Here is an 18,972-nt window from a genome sequence, read left to right on the forward strand (position 1 = left end):
AGGCGGCTCCCCGGAGACCCCGGCCTCCCCTCCCCGCCGCCTTCGGAAGCGGGTTTATGGATCCCCGCTTGGCAGAGCACAGGGATCCGCTCCCTCGCTGCCAGCACGCAGCAGCTCGCTCACGGTTCTACACGGTCGCTGCTTTGACAAGCCCCGCAGGGGCCGCAGGCACCAACACTGGGGTGTTGGGATCCATCCACCACCGGACAGACCGCTTCTCACCTCGTTTACAGGGGGGAACATGGGAGGAGGACAAAGGGTGACCCCCTGCACCCATACTGCCGGCTCCGAAGGTGCCCTGCTTGAGTACAGGAAATCGGTCTAAATGTGACAGTGTCTTTAATCCCATTACTGCAGTGCGCTTATAAATAAACCAGCCTCTCACACCTCACCACCCGTAACACCGTAAGAGTTTCACTGTCATTTGTAATTCTAAATTCAAACTGCATTTATCTTCTAACTTGAGCAGGATTCTTTTATAGCACCAGGTTCATGCACATCCACCCCTCACAAAACTATATTTAAGTCTTTTTCTCAGAGAACCAGAGCACACTCTTAGCACAAAGTTTTATTTCACCCAGCCCCATGCTTTTTACAATTCTATACACATTTTACAACTAGAAACCCAGGGGTTCAATTTAACCATGGGACAACCCTTTTCATTCCATACCCAGGATCATTACAGCCCTTCATAAAACACATGTACATGAATTGCAACAAACTTAGAGCAGAACAAAAAAATAAAAAGCAAACCTTCTCTCTTACATATGAGCATGTAGGATATTGAACATCATCTCCTGCATCTATCGAGGACACAGCAGTGCCCCAAGAAGTGAGTACCAGTGCATTCTACACCTCATCCAAACCCACTGACACCACCTTCCATTACCTCCCACAGACTGAGAAATAAGCCCTCTCTGCAGAGTATATATCGAGTAAGCCTTTAAACAGCAGTACTTCACACTTGTACATGCAGTGAAAATGAGGTATAAGTTAGTTGCTTTCAGAAGGAATATTCTAAACCAATACATTTAAACAGCACCAGACTCAACTTCTTTCATTCTGCAATCTCAGTAGTAGCAATGACCTTAAGGTGGCCAAACAGACATTAATGTTTCTTCAAAACAAGCATCCAAGATTTATACCAAAGATGACTCAACCAGATTACAAGTCTATGTTAGCACTTTGTTCTCTAAGGCTTTGATGATGACCCATAGGCCATCTGATTCTCATGTGATAGTAAAGGTTGCACTGAATGAGAGTAAGAATCAAAAAATAGTCAACATAACTATTTACATCTAACTTTTGTAAGTTTAAATATCTAGTACTCTGACAAGTGCTTTTGTATCTAAACCAGTTAATGCTGACTGCATGTTAAAAGCTCCTTTTTACCTAAGCTCTTTTGGAAAACCCAAGATAGTCACAACTGCACCGGTGTCAGACCTGAAGCTACTCACACCTTACATGGGTAATGTTACCTTTAAAAGCACTGTCAGCAATAGACCAAATTCCTTAAGTGCTCTATTTGTCTATCAAGACTGTAACAAAATGGTCAAAATCAGCATTTTATTCACTGCAGTAAAGCTGAATAGGATTTCTAACCTTTGAACACCGTATCAGGTTGGTTTTAGTTTTTAAGAAAAGGCTGAACATCTCACATTTGCATATCAGAATTGTAGCACACAGCAAATCAGTAAGTTCCAACAAGTGATGTTATATGGACTGGGTTATATTGGGTTTTTTGGGGGGGAAGTGGGAGTTGAAACTTAAAGTGATCAACCGTGCTTCAAATATGAAGGCAAAGTGTTAAATTCTGAGCTTTTAGAAGAAAAATGGTTTAGAACAAAAATGGTTTCCACAACTAAAATGAAGGCAGTAAAAGGGCAGCTCCTTCCTACCTCCCCATGAAAAGAAAAGGGTTTCTATGACAAATAGGGAGTTAAGACAAATTTTAGTGTTCTTGCTCTCTGGCTTTATTGAAATCTTCAGAATAAATGCCTGAACCTCAAGCTGAACTAAGCTTTTCCATGAACATACCCTTGCCTGTGTAACTTCAGTGACTGACTGTTCTCACAGTGAGGAACAAATCCCCAGCACCCATAGAAACATCATATTCCTGAGCAGCTCTTCTCCATGAGCAATTTCTCATTATTCACATCCCTTGTCTCTTTCTCAGGCCACTGAACACACAAGCAGGAACAGACTTCTCTAACACAAATTAGAACTCGCACAGATGTGAAAAAACCCTCTCCCAGTAGAGGCAACAGTATGATAAGCAAGGAATTTTGACTGCTGAGTAGTTCACCCAAGTACCCATCACGGCTACAATTCTGCAATGCAGTTAAATATTTGCTGTCTGGAATGCAGGGAGGAAGACACAAGCGTCTTCCCCCGATTCTCAACATTCCCAAGGGTCCAATTCAAATGTTTCCTCAGACATTACCGAAAATGTAGCTAAACTTCAAGCCATGTGGATGCTATTTGACCAATACCTTGCCCAAGGAATGGCATGAGAAATATGTTGCAGCCACTGGAGACTTACATGAAAACTATATTAAGTCACAGTACAATTCTGCAGTAACTTTAAACCTTGCCACTTACATACAAGGAACCATGAGAACAGCAGCAAGTAACAGAAAGAAAAAAATAGCCGTCATTTTCTGCATTCTTCTGAACTGTCTTAACTACTGCTAAAAAATCAGCATCCAAGTCTAGAATAAATATTGAATAGTTCAGCTTTCTGATGTTAAAATTAAACACATGTGAGTTACAAGCAGAGCTGCTGTCTCTAGACAGCTCATGAAACAACACAAGTAATATGCAAGATGAAGATGTAATTTATAGTCTCATCTGAGCCTCAGGCTTTGCTTTAGAGGACTTAGTGTAAAACAGACTAACCTGATTTGGCTAAGGGCAGAGAATTATCATCTTAAGGTTCAGATGTCGCAAGTATGAGTTTTCCTGCCATAAAAATATCCATCAGTTCTGTTTCAGACAGCAAGCCACTGCTATTTTGCTATTAAAAATTAACTGATGAGGTTTTAGAAAAGCTCCTATTAAGAACACTTAAGAAAAACTCCTAATGTAATTTTCATAGATACAGAGTTTATGAATCAAGGGCTGCTTTAGTAAAACTCCTGCCTTCCAGTGCTGTCTCATGAGGTAACAATCATCATTGCTGCTACTGTTTATAACTAAAATGATCCACCCATCAGCAGAAACTTAAATAAAGGGATGACTGAAAAAAAAAACATTAAATATTGTACAAATAATTTAACTGCAGACAGTACAAGACACTTGAAGCATTGATTTTTGTCAACATATGAACTCTATTATATAGTCACATTTTCTATAATACAGTTGGGGTTTTTACAAGACATTTAAATTCAGCATTTACATAAACAATTTTCTTTACAGTCTGTTATCATATAATGTTAAAGAGTTCCAGCAGGACTTAATTTTGTCTCTGTTTTAAAAGTTCATCTATCTGAGTCTTGTACATGTTTTTCACATCTTCGAGGTCTAGCCGGAGCTCTTCAGCTTCCTCTGCTTTCTCCCCATACATCTGAAGAATTGTGTTGTATCTTTGATCCAAATCCTGCAAGGAAACGTTGTTTGTTATCTGACTGGTTTTCACCTTTAAGAAGCTGATGCTATGATAACGTTTTACACTACTAGGGAAAACAAGTGTAGTTATGTTATCAAAGTATAAGTGCTTCAGAGTGAAGCATAGAGCAAACTCTTCAAAAAACCCTTTATGTTTTGACTCTCTGAACATGGCTAGATTTATACTCCAGATATAAGAGGAAGATGTTCCAATGACAAAGATCCTTGATGACAAAGAATTACTCTGGATTCAGAGAACATACTGAAGCACCTTGAAGTTCAACTACTATAAGCATTAAAACCAGTAAGTAAACAGCCAACAGTTTTACTACAGGAATAACCACATATAGTGAAGTATTTCACTGGGAAATTTAATATTCTGTATTTATAAAACAATTATAATTTCCAAAATTATTCCAAAACTATTTCCAGTATTTAAGTTCTTACACATTCAGAGGATCAAAATATCTGACTTATTACCTGTATTACTACTGCACAATCATTCATCTTCTGCATCAATCTCTAATAAATCCATGCTATTTATCAAAACAGCCCCTTTACTAAAAGACCACTTCCAGACTTCAGTGAGATAAACAAAAAAACAAAGTTCTCTCCCTGATAGAATATGCAATCTTATGCACAGCACACATTTCTAACAAATGCATTTTGAAATGACTACTTAGTGATGGAGGAGGCACTTTCACATTCTACTATATAAAACCCCTGACCAGGCTCTTCAGTCATTCATGACTTGGGACAGATTTGAATACAATCCTAAATCAACAGGGGTATTACTAAGAAAACACCACAACTACAAATATGCCAATTTTACATCAGATTTCCAACAGGAATACACTTACCTTTAACTGGGCACGTAATTTTGGTATTTCCTTCACTTTTTCTTCAAGTTCATCGTTTTGATTTGTTAATTTAACCAGCTCTTCTGCCATTATTGATCGAGTTTTCTCAAGGTTTCCAATTTCCAGCTAAGATAAACACTTTTAACAATTAGAAGGAGGAAAGAATTTATCATATTTATAAAACACTACATCAAAGTATTTTGATATGGTAATTAAAGCACTTTCTTAAGCCAGCACCTTGGGAGCACTCAAAGCTGACCAGTGGTTTGGGATTCATTCTTTTGCAGGCAGACAAATTAAGCTTTCTGGATAGGGCCTTGCCAAAACAAAAAAAAGGAAGCAAGAAATCCTTTTCTTGGTCATCCCTACACATACCTCCAGTGGCTGTTCTGGACATGACAATAACAAAATTGTCATGAAAGAGGAAGAGTGAATGTGGTCTGCTGTGGGGAGAGGAACTAAGCTTCTTGTATGTAAAACCAGCAATATAATATTGATTGCATTAGTGCTTACACTTAAAAATGCTGTTTTTGGTTATGTAGGAATAACTACAGTACCTGTAGATGTGAAATCTCTCCTTCTCTTAGTTTTAGCTGGGATTGAAGGTTTTCAATTATACTTGAACCTGCTCCCATCCTTATAGCTTCATAAAGATTGTTCCCACCAGTAGCTACTGGCGCAAAGGAGTGATCATGAGGATCATCCTACAAACAAAAGGTTAGAGAAGCTTAAAATCTGACAGAAATGTGCACACTTCGAAATCTTCCTTGTCCTGAAGTACTGCATCATTTAAGGTTTAAAATTATACTGTTACTAGGCAAGCATTTCAATGCTTGAAGTTTGGTTTTAAAACAAAAGCTTAAGGCTAATAAGTACAATCTGAGATAGCTCCTTAGTAGCAGGTTCTCGTGTCACCTATACAACTGCCATTTGATGTAGACGTCACTAACTATCCACAGGAAAGCAGCAGAAGCAATAGACTTCACAGAGACCACAACAGTCTGTGATACCACCTCAGAGCAGGGTTGTGCCCTAAGCCAGGATTGCTACTAAAAATAAAACAATTGATTTGACTCCAACTAGTGTTAGTCAGTTCTTCTAGGTGTGAGCTCAGCATCACACATAATATGTTACACCCTGCAATAAAAGCTGTAGTTTTGCATTGTCTTTCACAGATGTTGTACAATAACAGACATCTCATAAGCAGGTTTTAGATGTTTCTGCATAGGAATTACCTTGTCTAAGGTCAATATACATTTTTTACATTAACAAACTTCCTAATGAGAAAAGAAAGCAATGTGTCAAAAAAAAGCCAATATTATTGATAGATTATACCTGAGAGAGGAAAGATGTCTGAAGTCCTGCCATGTCAACTCCACTTATGGAACTAGAACGTGACATAGTTGGGGTACTTGAAACCGTTTCAACTGTAAATGACTTCCGATCCTTCAAAAACACCCACAAAACATCACCAGTGAGATAAAAAACAATAGTTACAAGACAGTGAAAGACAGATCCTGTGAAGGACAAAGTGCCCTTTTCCACCACCACCACACAGAACACAATGTGACAGATAACATTTCCCCTTCCCCCATCCTTAAAACATGAAAGTTCAACAATGAAGAATTTCTGTGCTACAAACACTTAAAGCCTACGTTCAGTTTCTCTCAGGAAATGAAGACAAGATGCAAATCACACCAAAAGAATTTCTCTCTAAAGTAGCAGGGGAGATTCAGAGGCAGTTCTGTATGCCCAAAGTTATCACAGGAAAGTCTTAAACCCAGAAGTATGTCTCCTTTTAGAATTGTCTTTGGGTTTTTTTATTCTATGCATTAAATTCCAAGATTTCTCACATACTAATACTTTACTGATACACTTTGAAACAGACTAATCTCCTTGTACTGGCAGTATCTGAAAGTATGCTAGCCTCTGAAGGATAAAGCACTTAGATTTTGGAACAGGAGATGGTAAAAAACAGTAATAGAAACAGATTTACTTAAGTATCAAGTGCTATTTAGCAGTAACAAAGTTACTGGTTATTGAGGACTGTTCTGTGACTTGTGACTACTTAGCTGGAGAGCAGGTAGTACATTATACATAGTCATGTGAAACACAAAGCAGGAATCCAGCCAAGTTCTTAAAGCCCAGGCTGACAGCACACACTGTACTCCCTCTAAAGTGCACTTTGCTGCTTGTGACAGTTTCAGGTTCCATATATCTACTAAATTAATGACAGTGTCAACAAGATTGAATTGAAATGTTAGGTTTTGGTACCTTCTCTTTTGCTGCTTCTTGCACATAAAGTGCCTTCTTTCTTTCCTGTTCAACTTTCATCTTCTCCATTTCTAACTGAGTAGCCAGCAGTGTCTACAAGAATAAATAGTCTGTTAACCTCCTGTTACTTAAGATTTCAACAGTAACATAGATTAAAGGTGAAGTAGGCAATACCTTTTCTTTCTTTGCATCTTCCAAGGTTTTTGCATACTCATCTTTGAGCCCTTCTAGTTCAACCTCATACCTACATTGATGAAAGAGGCAGAGAATGCCGGTAAATAAGCATTCTGTGTTTACTTTAGATTCATATGCTTTTAAAACAAACATAGCTTCAAGACTAAAAAAAATTATAAAAGTAACATGCTTCAATTTTTAGCACATAACAAAATACCCTTGACAAGTTGAGCAACTCTACCAACAGAGGTCAACGTTTTGCATAGTCCTATCAGCACTCAAAAGAATCAAGTCTTCCAACTTCGAAGGACATCTGATACAGTTACACAAAACAAGACTTACTGCATTTCACTGTAATTTGTTAACCAAAAATACAGCTCACCTACTGTTTTCATTTTCCATTTTCTTCAATCTATTTCTCTCCACTTCCAGCTGAGCTTGAAGGCGTGTATTTTCTTGCCTTAAACGACTATTCTGAGATTCAGTAGAAGACATCTGAATTTTATTAGAAAGAAGTTCTTCTGTAGCAGCCCGCTCTCTCTCAGCAGCTGCTGCTAGAAGAGTTTGAGACTCACCTAATAGTAAGTCAAGAAAAACATGAAATTTAACTTTTTTGATCAAACATCTATAGTACATGTCCAAGAATCTTGACAGAATACTCCCCACACCATCTCCTTACAGGAAAGCATTTAGTGCTCATCTCTCTTGATCCACTACCTGCACTTTGGACAAGTGTTAAGCCCTTTTCAGTTACCTTCAGCTATCTCACATCTCCAAGAGCCTCACAGTTCAGTAAAAGCTAAAAACATCTTACCAAGTCTGTCAGAAAGGTTCTTTTCAAGCTTTTCCCATGCAGAGGTTTGTGCTCCCAGTGTGGCTTGCAGATTTTCTATCTGACGAAGAAGTGGCCGTGTAGCTGATGTAACACTTTGACTTAGTTCTTGGTTCCGGCTCTCTGCTTCTTGGAGTCTCTGAAATCACAGATTAATTATATTTAAGCTTTAAAATCATATGATGGATTGCAAGATTAATAGAGAATTCAGCTAAACACAGCACAGTTGCTTTACATTCCAAAATTACTGCTTTACAATTGCTTTATGCTTTAATATCCATTTGTTCAAATTGTAATAAAGTATGAAATTCCAAGATAGAAGCTTAAAGATTTTTAGACGTGCTGGAACAGTCCAGAAATATCCAGTCCTCTGGACATCTCTTGAAACACTTTGGCAACAATCTATCTTCTGAATATTAAGAATGGTAAAAATATTCCTAAGAAGCAGCTAAAGAGTCTTCTAAAACATATATGCTAGCAATTTTAGAGGTCTACCACAAATGTAACAGCTTATACTAGAAGGACAGAATTCCACTTATGAGGCATCATAAAAAATATTATTTTGTTTTCACTATGTGATTAAAAAAACATTTTTAACATTTTCACTGTTATTCTACAAAGGACAAATACCACAGGTAACAGGAAGACAAAGCCTCTCTTTCAGGCTATTAATGTCACCACAGCATTTTATTTTCAGTTTTTAGAAGCCCTCCTTGAAAACACAATTTGGATCACCTATTTGCTATAGTACCTGTTGTAATTCACCAATTTCCTGACGTAAATAGTCTTCTTTCCTTGCTGCCTGCTGTTCTGCACGTTGCAGCGCCAGCCTTAGGTCCGCCACCTAAATAAACAAGACATTGTCACCAATTTCTTCCAGAAGTTATAGTACCACCTATTCACTGCTACAGTCCTGTACCAGTTTAACCACTGCCAGACAGGTTATGTCTCTTGACAAGGTAAAAGCTTAAGTTTTGCAGGCATATAAATAGTTACACAGATTTATCTACTACTGACAATTTTGTCTAACTAAATGCCTTGAACTCTGCATCATGGTAAGGGCACTACAAACTCAACATAGTCCCGCCCAAGTACATTCATTTAGACAAATTAAATGTATTTTTAAAAAAAATTAATACTTTGAAGCTTAGCACAACTACCACAAACAAATTTAATACTTTGAAGCTCAGCACAACTACCACTAGGCTGAACAAGTTAATAGGAAAAATATCCACTGGGTATTTGCTAAGTACACAAACACAAGTTTCTCCTTATACTGCATCTGGTTCATTATGTCAGGTGCGCACACCATGTGAACATTAATTTCTTCAATGACAAAGTTCTATTCATTGCATTTCAGACCCACCTGAATTGCCAAAGCTTCTTGTTGCTGCCGAGCCTCCTCTTGGGCCTTCTCCAAAGCTAACCCAAGCTCCTCCTTTGCCTTCATTTCCCGACTTAAAGCTGCTTCTTGTGCCTCGCTGTCCTTTGTAGCATTAGCTTTATGAAGATCTGCAAGTTCCCTAGGGAGGAAAAAAACCAAGCCAAACCAAAACAATGCATTTACAGTTTACACAATGCCAACAGTGACTTTGCAAATAGCTTTACTATGTATTTACATTTCACAAAAGCTGAATGTATGGCTGAAGAAGGGCACACAAATATTTGCTTACTTATATGCACTGTCAAGTGCTGCCTGGACACTTCTGTTGCGTTCTTCTAGGTCCCCCACTTCTGCTTGAAGTTTAGCAAGATCCTTTTCTTGTCGCTCCACAACACTGTTTAGCTGTTTAATGCTGTCCCGATGTTGCTTCTCAAGCTCTTCCTTGCCATCAAGCACCTATTAAAGAGTGCAAACAAGAAGCATGAGACTAATCCCAGTAGAAAAGGTAGACAATGCCAACCAAGGACAATGTCAACTGTGGCAGTTCTCAGACTGGGTCCACTGCTTGTAAAGTCTATTCAATCCGTGAACAAGCAAAGAAACCCTACCCAAATTTTGCTGGTATAGGTTTTCCAACTCAAATTTCATGTACTGAATCTGGTCAACCCACATGATAACCAGCAGTGAAAGTGCAAACAAGCAGTTGGAAAGACATACATGACCTTAGTTTTAAACTGCTCTGAAAGCATATACAGAGATCACACCTCAGTGTTCCAATAATACAAAACAGAGAAGTCTCCAAGAAAACAAAACAGTATCAATCAAGAACCTCCCCCAAAGGGCTACTTTGCAGATCATGGAAAAAGTGGAAAAAAAACCCAACAAGCCCAAAAGAAACAAACATCTTGCCTGTTTTAAATGCTGCAACTCCTCTTCCATCTCCTTAATCTTTTTGGTCTGTTTTGTGTTAACATTTTCTCTCTCTTTCTCTTTGGCTCTTAATTTCTTTATAATGGTGGAATTGTGCAGCTGCTGTTTGGAAAGCTTTTCTCCTGTGAAAAAAGTTAACATGAAGCTAGTGCACATTGTTCTTATTCTATGAACTCTCTTTACTCACACCTCCCCCAGCTCTTCAGTCCCATGAAAATAATAATCAAATGTGTATGGAAACACTTCTACATTTTTCCATGCAAGTTCTTATGTTTTAAATCCACCTTATCCCAAGATGACCTTGTTGCCCTAAGCTACAGTGAGAGGATGGGCAATTACAGGTTTTGATAGTAAAGCAAATGAGCTCATCACTATCAGGAAAAAAAACCCAAACCAAAATGGCCTGTTCATTTAGTGAGTGCATTTTGCTTCCAAACCTAAAAATCATTAAGGGAGACACTGTAGAAATTCCCTGAGCAATTCCCTAGTTAGATTACTGATGAATAGGACACCGTGTTGCGTTGCACGCTGGTTTTATCTCGCAGCACCTTTTCATACACACTGCAGGAAGTACCCCCTAGCCATCGGCATCTGACTGACCCCTCCTGTTGTTCTTTGCTATTAACTAAGTGGTTCAAATGTTCAGAAACATGCTTCAGAGGTTGCGTTTTTTCCCACATAAAGGATGCTCATATGTGAAGGCAGCACATTTCAAAGTATTCCGAAATTTTACTATTGAAATACTTTAATTCTTACCTTCCTCCATTAATCCTTTGATTTGCTCTTCTTTTTCTTTTAGCAATTCAGCAGTTTCATTGGTATTAAGTCTAGTTGCCAATTCTTCTTTAACAGTCTTCATTTCCTAAATAATAGGATAAAATACTTAGGATCATTTATTAAAATATATTTATGGAGGAACACATAGTAAGTTACTGATCACCTTTTCTTTCTCTACTTCTCAAAAGGCTTTTCTCTGAAAACAATTTAGGTTGGAAGAGAATTCTGGAGATTATCTGATCAAACCAGATTGCTCAGAGCCTTATTCCATCAAGTTTTAAAGCCTCCAAAGATTGAGGCTCCATAAAACCTCTGTATAATTTGTTCCAACTTCTCCTTTCATTTATGTTTCTGTACTTTAAACTTTATCAATACAGTAAAAAGAGACTTCTACTCATACAGACATATCAGATATTTTTCTATTTCAATGTACTACTGTGCAAATATAGTGACAGAAACAGTGACCAAACAACTGTTAAAAATGTGTTTTTTTCCAGTTGCAGACTGGAGTTTGCTTTTTGCAGACTAGCAATAAGATCAAGAAATGTAATACTGTCATACCAGGTCAAGACCATTTAAACTCTATAAACTTTGCTGCTGCAGACTTCTTTGCTCATTCCAAACCAATTTGCCATCAGTCTTTAATTTTCCTCCCAGTTAATCCTCTAAAAAAGCCTATCTCTTTCTTCTCCACCTCTCCACATCCCCAGGCCATTCTTCTTCCTCACCCCAATGCAAATGCCTTTACAGGTACAAGGTAAATAAGAGAAAATGTTAAAACTTCTTCCCAAACCAGACTAACTTTGACTTCACTGTGTTCCTTAATGTGGTTCACAACATGGCTGCAGGAATTTATGTGTCAACACAAGGAAATAACAAGCAGCCTGGAAGGCCAGAATCAGCTTACAACAGTTACTAATACTGTGAGACAGCACCTGTTGGTCACATGCTTTTCCCTAGCTTAATTTTTTATTAATTTACCTCAAGAAATGTGTGTCCTAAAATAAAAAAATTAATTTCACTATGAAGCCAAATTACCTTTTTAGCAGCATCTCGTTCTTTGCAGGCCAGCTGGAGCTTCTTCTCAGCATCAGCAATCCGCTGAGCAAACTCCTCTTTGAGAGATGAAAGGCTACTGCTCTCTTCTTTCATTCTAAACATTTCACTACATTTAAAATTCACATTTCAGGACAGTTGCATGGTTATGGGACATTCCAAGAAGTTTGCAATAGGTTATCCTAAATGCATTTATAAATGTGTTTTGTTTTGTTTGTTTGCTTTCATTTTACATATTAACCAGAAGTCAAAAGACCCCATGTCCATATTAGAAGTACTAATCAAAGATTTTTATTAATTCAGTAATTTACCCACAAAAATAGTTAAATGTTTTATTTATCTTAAACGTTTCGCCCCTTAATCAAGTTCTTTCTGATTAACCATAGTCTGGATCATATACAAGGCAAATGATTAAATGTATTTTTAAGACCAACTTAGTCATTAATACCTTCACATATTAACTGTACATTTCTAAACTTGGTATTTGATCAGTAAACTGGTAAACCCAACTTTTATTTTATTTTCTCTTTTAATTTTAACAGAATTAAATAATCAATTCAGGTTTTTCCCTACAACCAGCCCGTCTACCACGCTTCCACTGCTTATATTTTAGGGGGCAAATTATTTAGTAAATCTGGTTCATTCATCTGTATCAGAAAAGTCAGTCTCCCTTAACAGCTGAATCTAGTCTTAAAACAAAGACCTTTATTAAAAACCAAGCCTGGCTGTACACATCTGTTTGTCATTCCAATTCTTACTTACTGAGAAACCTTTCAGTAGCCTCTTCCCAAAAGAGATTTTGGCCCCAAGAAATAATGTGTCTTCAAAAAAAAAACAATCCCATCACAGCACATGCAATCATTATTCCCACCTTTCCCAAACAGTACACATCTCCTGCAACCTTTGTTCTATTTATACAGCTACTTGTTTTACAATATTGTCTAGCAATTGCATTACAATAAAGTTACAGTTACACCCACTACTGTATTTTCATACTTACTCTTTTAGGTTATCATAAGCTTCTTCCAGGCACGCCTTTTCTTTACTAGTACTTAATAACTGTATTTCCCTCTTCTCCAGTTTCTCAGTTAAGGAATCAATCATCTGGACAATATTTTTAAAGATAAAGATCAGATGAATAGGACAACTAAAACACAAGAGGGACAGGCTTCCCCTTTCCCCACACCACTCCCTCCCAAAACTATTTAAAGCTGAACTTGTCAATGTTTCTAGGAATTAAAGGTAAAAGTCACTGAAGATTACCATGTTTCTGCCACATTAATTTAAAACTAAGCACTATCTAAACACAAGACAGCCTATACAACTATAGCTAACACTAACCATTAAGATTCCCAGTGCTCTTTATACCACTCTTTACAGAATCACAGAACAATTGACCTTGGAAGGTCTCTTTAGTGAATGTTAGAGCATATTAGCAAAACAGCATCAGATGAGGGAAGAAAAATTTCAGGGTCAAGAGCTCTTACATCATACCATCAATATATTTCTTAATACTAGATTTTGTAAAGCTAAATATAGAGAAATAACACACAAACATAGATGTAAATATGATATAAGCAAATGAAACATATTCTCTAAGTGTAGCTTAACATGGCCACTGAAAGACAGAATTTACACTGGTCCATTATTACTACTGTGCACAATGTATAATCATTTATGTCAGGAAAACTTAGAGATAACTGCTCATAGAGCTCCTTAAGGAATTTACACTGACATTCTGTATAATTTACACACAAAAAATGCCTTCCTTAAAACACAGATTGCATTCGGGTTTTATGAACTCCCATAAGCAATTGCTTTTCCCTTATTACTACCAGAAGCAGCACCAGTATTGCAAACATGCCTACACTGCAAGGCCATTCATGCCATGCATCAGGCACACAGACTTTGAGCAAAGAAACATGTGAAGGAACAGAGCAAAACATAGGTCAAAGGAGCTCAAATTAAAAACAGGAATAGGGGGACAGGAAGGTGACAAAGGAAATGGAAGATAATGCACACAATACACTGGCAGAACTCGACAAAAAACACTGCTTCAAAGCTCTAGTTTTAGCCTTCCATACACTTGAGTATCCTACTTTGCCACATTTGTAGTTGTCTATCTAAACTAGCCATACAGATTTCTTTTAATCTACTCACTATCCATAACTATGCTCATCTTTTTCATTAACAAGCCTAGGGCAACCTCTCTTTAAAAGTAAAGATTATTTCTGCTAAAAGCAAATATTAATTTACCAGTAAAAAGGTCTTATTTACACTAACCACTGATATCCTCAAAGAACATGCATAATGTCCTGCAATGTAAGCAGATTTTGACAGTTTAAGTCTGGTGGGACTACAAAATATTATCTTGATTATTGCTGAAATCCTCAAGGCTTGTAGCTTCATGATTGAAATGTAAAAACTTGAAGGAATCTCTTCCACCTTTCACACCAAAGAATTAAAATAACACATTTGATCAATCAAGGCTTCCTGTTTGCTAGTGTTACTCACGATCTACAGCAATGACAACTAGATGGATTAGGCCAAACGATCTGACCAGAAAATTCATGAGTATTATTCCACTCCAAACTACCAAGGACAGTTTTCTGTAAGGTAAGGTAGTTCAGCATCAATTACTTCATTCAAATAAGGTGCAGCTAATACCTGTGTAAGGCAGGAGTTTCATTTGTAATTAAAGACTGTGATTGCAAAACATATTTTGCAGTTACCTTTTTGAGCTCTTGCTTTTCAGTGTCCTCTTCTGATGCTTCAGCAGCAGCATCCAGCTGTAGCTCCGTCTCCTCTTTCACAACTTGTTCTTCAGCAGTTTGCACAGCAGCAACCAAAACATCTGGCTGCTCAGAGTTAACAGGGGTTGCACTTCTCCCGCTCTCTTCCATCTCAGCTTCCTCAGCATGTAACACAGGAGCATCATTCAAGTTTTCAGATGTATTTTTCAGGGCATCAACCGTTTCTGTCTTTGGCGCAGAAGGGCTGACAGCAACAGATGCTGAAGCAGAAGCCTTGCCTGATAACTCATCATCTGAATTTATTTCACTTACACTTCTACTATCTAAAGACTGTACACTAAAGGAATCAATTCTTTCAAAAGCATCAGAGGAGCAGCAGCTCTCGGTCATTTTCTGAAAGTCATCTAAACGATTATAATCTGCACAGGCAGACGTAGATAAAAGCTGAAATGATGTTTGCATTAGATGGAGACTGGATTTTGAATCTGCAGCTTCTTGTCTCGAACTTACTGAGCTCTCACTTATTACACTTTCATGGTCTAGAACTTCAATATCACTAGTTGTGGATGTCCCCGAGGAGAAAGTGCTAACGGGAGGTGAGGGTGTATTGCTTTGCCTGTCTTCAGTCTTTCGCTCCCGGGTTTCCAAACCCGTGTCTTTTGTACCTGCATTAAGAGGCTGCAAAGTGCTATCTGGTGCACCTCCTGTTCCATCCCCTTCTACACTGGATTTTTCATTTACAGGTTCTTCAGGTACTTCCAAATTTAGAGCAGACACCTTTTTGTCAGTAATTTCATTTGTACTTTCTTCACGCTTAACATTAGATTCAAGCACAGAATTCTCTTCTAATTCCTCCTTAGCAATATCAAGGTTTTTCAAGTCTTCTAAGCCAGCTACAGAGGAATCGTTCACTTCTGCCTCTGTCGTCACTGGTACTTCTGCCTGACTGGGGTGCTGAGACTCCTTTAAAGTGCTTTTCACCTCCTCTTTGGGTCGCTGTGATTTGGCTGGAGGTTTGGACACCACTGGATTTTTCTGTATGCTCTGAACATCTGTCGGAGAGAGAAAGGCACTGAAGAAGTTTTCAGATTCATCTACTACCGTCCTCCTCACTGGCTTAGTGATTGCTGTTGGTGATGCTGGCTGATTCTGTGGTTCTGCATTTGAACTTAAGCCCCAGGAAGATGTATCCCATCCTCCACTTATGAGAGAATTTGTTCCTAGAACAGTAAAAAAGAAAGAGATAGGCAAAGAACACTTAAAATGTATTATTTTTTAGTATTTGTCACTTTATACGCAACAGTTCAGAAAAAAATGGTTTTGATAACATTTAACTTCAAATTAATATATCATCACAATTAGCATAATTTTCCTTACTAATTCCTTAAAAAGGTTGGAACTGATTTTTAAATAAAGCAAAAGAAGCTTAAGGGAGACGCAAAGTAATTCTAAAATTTTAGGTGGACAAAGACACCTCTAGAAAGTGGGACCTAAATGGAACCAACTTGCTCCTTCCCTCTTAAAAAGTAACAAAGACAGAAAGAAACCATACACAAATTACACTGTACACAATTACAGTAAATTCCAAGAGTGAGGATTTCAGAAAGAAGATGGAGAGACGTGTCTGAGAAGGTGAAACAAACAACACAGCATTCCTAAAGCAAGTCTGAAGCCTATCTGGGCACAGAAAGCAAGAATTTCCTTTGCAAAGGGAACAAGAGAAAGGGAATGTGGCCTCCTGCTCCCTGCAGTGAGAGGAGGCTGGGCAGAAACAGTCTGTAAAACTGGAGTGTAAAAGTAAAGAATTATACAGATTACAAAGGGATGAAACAACTACTGATCTTAGAAGCTATCTGCCAGTAGCAGATAACACAGACAAACACTTCGCACACCATTACAGAAAACATGAGGAGAAAAAAAGCTTCAAATATCTGTAGAATTTACACTATAAGAAGCATTCTTGCGCATTCAGTTTGTGACAGGCTTCATGCTTTTCCTCACACACCAAGGAAGAACACAAAGCTGACAACACACACTGTCAGCAGCCCAGCTGATAGTTTAGTTCTCCTGTGGAGAAATACCAAACTGGTTAGTTCTGAAGCTGCCCCAAGCCAACATCAACAGTTCCTATTATTGTATTTCTTGCAGGTTTTCCAGGACTTGTCAACAGCAAGGATAATAAGAATTTCAGCAACATCCCAAGTAAGAAAGACAAATAAAAAAATAATATCCAATTTGATTGTGTACCTACAAACATACTCTGCATAACATACTACAGGCTACTTCGAAATAAGCTTACTTTATACAGGAGCATCTATTAAAACCCACCAAGTTCTAACACTTAAAGCAAACTACCACTGTCAAAAACGGTTGATAGCTGTTGGCCTCAAGATCCCAAATTCAGATAATTACCGTTCTCCGTGCCAAAAATACTACAAATATCTGATGTATTACTACTTTGTCCATGCATCAGTAGCTTCAAGAAAAAGCTCTGAGAGAACTGTAACACTGATTACATTATGACCTCTTTCAAAAACAAATGTTTTCCCTTAAGAACAGATGCAGACTGATCTCTGCTGCTTTCCTTATGCAGTACAGAACTACTACACATACTAAGGTATACATGAAATTGAAAACTGGTTTAGACAAGTCTAAAGTTTTAAGAAACTAAACACAACAAAATCTTTTATAAACAATTCCTGTCATATAAGATGACTTTGGACTACTGAAGTGACTGCCAAGTCCCTGCTCCTGCAAAGGGACAAAGCCATAAAACCAGCCTGGAACCACTTTTGGTTGTTATAGCTTTCAGTTTTCAGAAATCTAATTCTGCTGTGAGTATACCTGCAAACAGCCTCCTCCTACAAATGCACACATTTCTTCTAGGTATAGCTGCAATAAAGGCACTAGTTCCAGATGACCTGGTTTCCCATCCTTTTCTTTATTCATTCTTATCTTTAAAGTAGAAGCAAGTTCCCAAGGAGAGGGCCCTTTCTTGCCCTTTCATTTCCAAACAGCAGCTCAAGACTGGTCACTTTTTCAGGTCCTACATCAGCACAGGTACAAAGCAGACACTTGCTCCCAACTAAACCCTGACGATTCTGCCACCAACACATTCCTTTCCACAGACGTTAGAGGATTATGAATTTAACACCACTAACAGTGGAAACTTCATTTAGAAGGACCGGACTTTCAGCTTTTACTCTGTCACAAAGGATAACCTCATGCATGCCTCAGAAAAAAAGAACATGGTTTCCCCTTTTTTATTAACTAAGCAGGTTCTAATACCTATTAGCCCCTCAGCAGACAAAAATACCGCCTTGAGAAATACAGGAATGAAGCCTAGTGCTGCCTATGCAACAACAGCATGACACACTGGCCGCAATAAGCAGCTATGGCCTGTGCTGCCGCTTGCTGCCAGCGCTATACCCCCTCGCCTGTGAGGGACGTCCCGCTGAGGGAGAGCCGGTCAAACCCGCACCACGGCAACCCCCCACCGGGCTGAGGGGGGAAAATGCGGAAGGAAAGAGCCGGCGCCGCCCCACTGCAGGGGCAAGACAGGTCGGGCCGCCCCACATGGGGTCTAGGGCATGGCTTGGGCCGCCCGCCGCCCCACACTTACCGTCTCCGTAATCGGGGATGACGGCGTCGGGCCAGGGGCTCTCCTCAGCCTGGATGTCCAGCACCCGGTCGATGGACTTCTGGGCCTGCGACAGCGCCTGCTTGGCGAAGCTGGACAGCTGCGAGGCGTTGAACCAGCTCATCCTCCACACCGCCCGGCCCCGCGCCGAAGCACCGGGACACCAGCAGGGAGGCGGCGGGGCCCTCGGACTCGGGGCAGGCAGCGGCCCCCGCCGCCAGGCTCCACGTCGCAAACAAGGCCGCACGCAACCGCCCTCCGGCCGCCGCGCGTCAGGAGGGGCGGGGCCAGGTGGCTGTCATGGCGGCGGGGCCTGCTCGTCCGTCAGCTGTCAGCGGCTGAAATCGCAGCTTCGATGCCCGGTTCTTCAGCTGCTCGATGCAACTAACGATAAAGGGCGCTCTCTTCTAGACCTCAGCTCACTGCTTTAAGCCCCACAGTTTACGTAGGGCCGTTTCTCCCTTCCAAAAGTGCGGCTGCTAACTATTACCTGTTAAGTATCAACGTCCCCGAGTTCAAGCACAAGGCTGGAATATGGGAAGTTTAAGTTTAAACAAAGTTTATATTTTAAAAGATAGAAAGTTTAAATGCAGCTGACATGCATCAAGTAAACTCAGGGACTTCATGTATTCAGCACTGCTTACTGGAAGGTCTCTGAGTGAAGCAGCAAAACACCATAGGTGTTT

At 39.2% G+C, this 18,972-nt stretch overlaps 1 protein-coding gene across 1 annotated transcript; it reads right to left on the bottom strand.

Annotated features, from left to right (window-relative positions):
• Nucleotides 1-555: 555 nt before the first annotated feature.
• On the bottom strand, nucleotides 556-18,489 carry TMF1 (TATA element modulatory factor 1). The gene is made up of 17 exons (XM_034066081.1): nucleotides 18,269-18,489; nucleotides 14,626-15,866; nucleotides 12,894-12,997; nucleotides 11,876-12,002; nucleotides 10,817-10,922; nucleotides 10,040-10,182; nucleotides 9,420-9,586; nucleotides 9,113-9,269; nucleotides 8,498-8,590; nucleotides 7,729-7,885; nucleotides 7,297-7,489; nucleotides 6,915-6,984; nucleotides 6,741-6,833; nucleotides 5,802-5,912; nucleotides 5,024-5,170; nucleotides 4,467-4,592; nucleotides 556-3,598 (listed from the first exon to the last, which is right to left on the bottom strand). The coding sequence occupies exons 1-17, from the start codon at nucleotides 18,408-18,410 to the stop codon at nucleotides 3,455-3,457; spliced, it is 3,321 nt and encodes a 1,106-aa protein (XP_033921972.1). The 5' UTR covers nucleotides 18,411-18,489; the 3' UTR covers nucleotides 556-3,454.
• Nucleotides 18,490-18,972: the final 483 nt, after the last annotated feature.

Source organism: Melopsittacus undulatus, chromosome 9 (assembly GCF_012275295.1).
Source record: "Melopsittacus undulatus isolate bMelUnd1 chromosome 9, bMelUnd1.mat.Z, whole genome shotgun sequence".
NCBI classification, from domain to species: domain Eukaryota; kingdom Metazoa; phylum Chordata; class Aves; order Psittaciformes; family Psittaculidae; genus Melopsittacus; species Melopsittacus undulatus.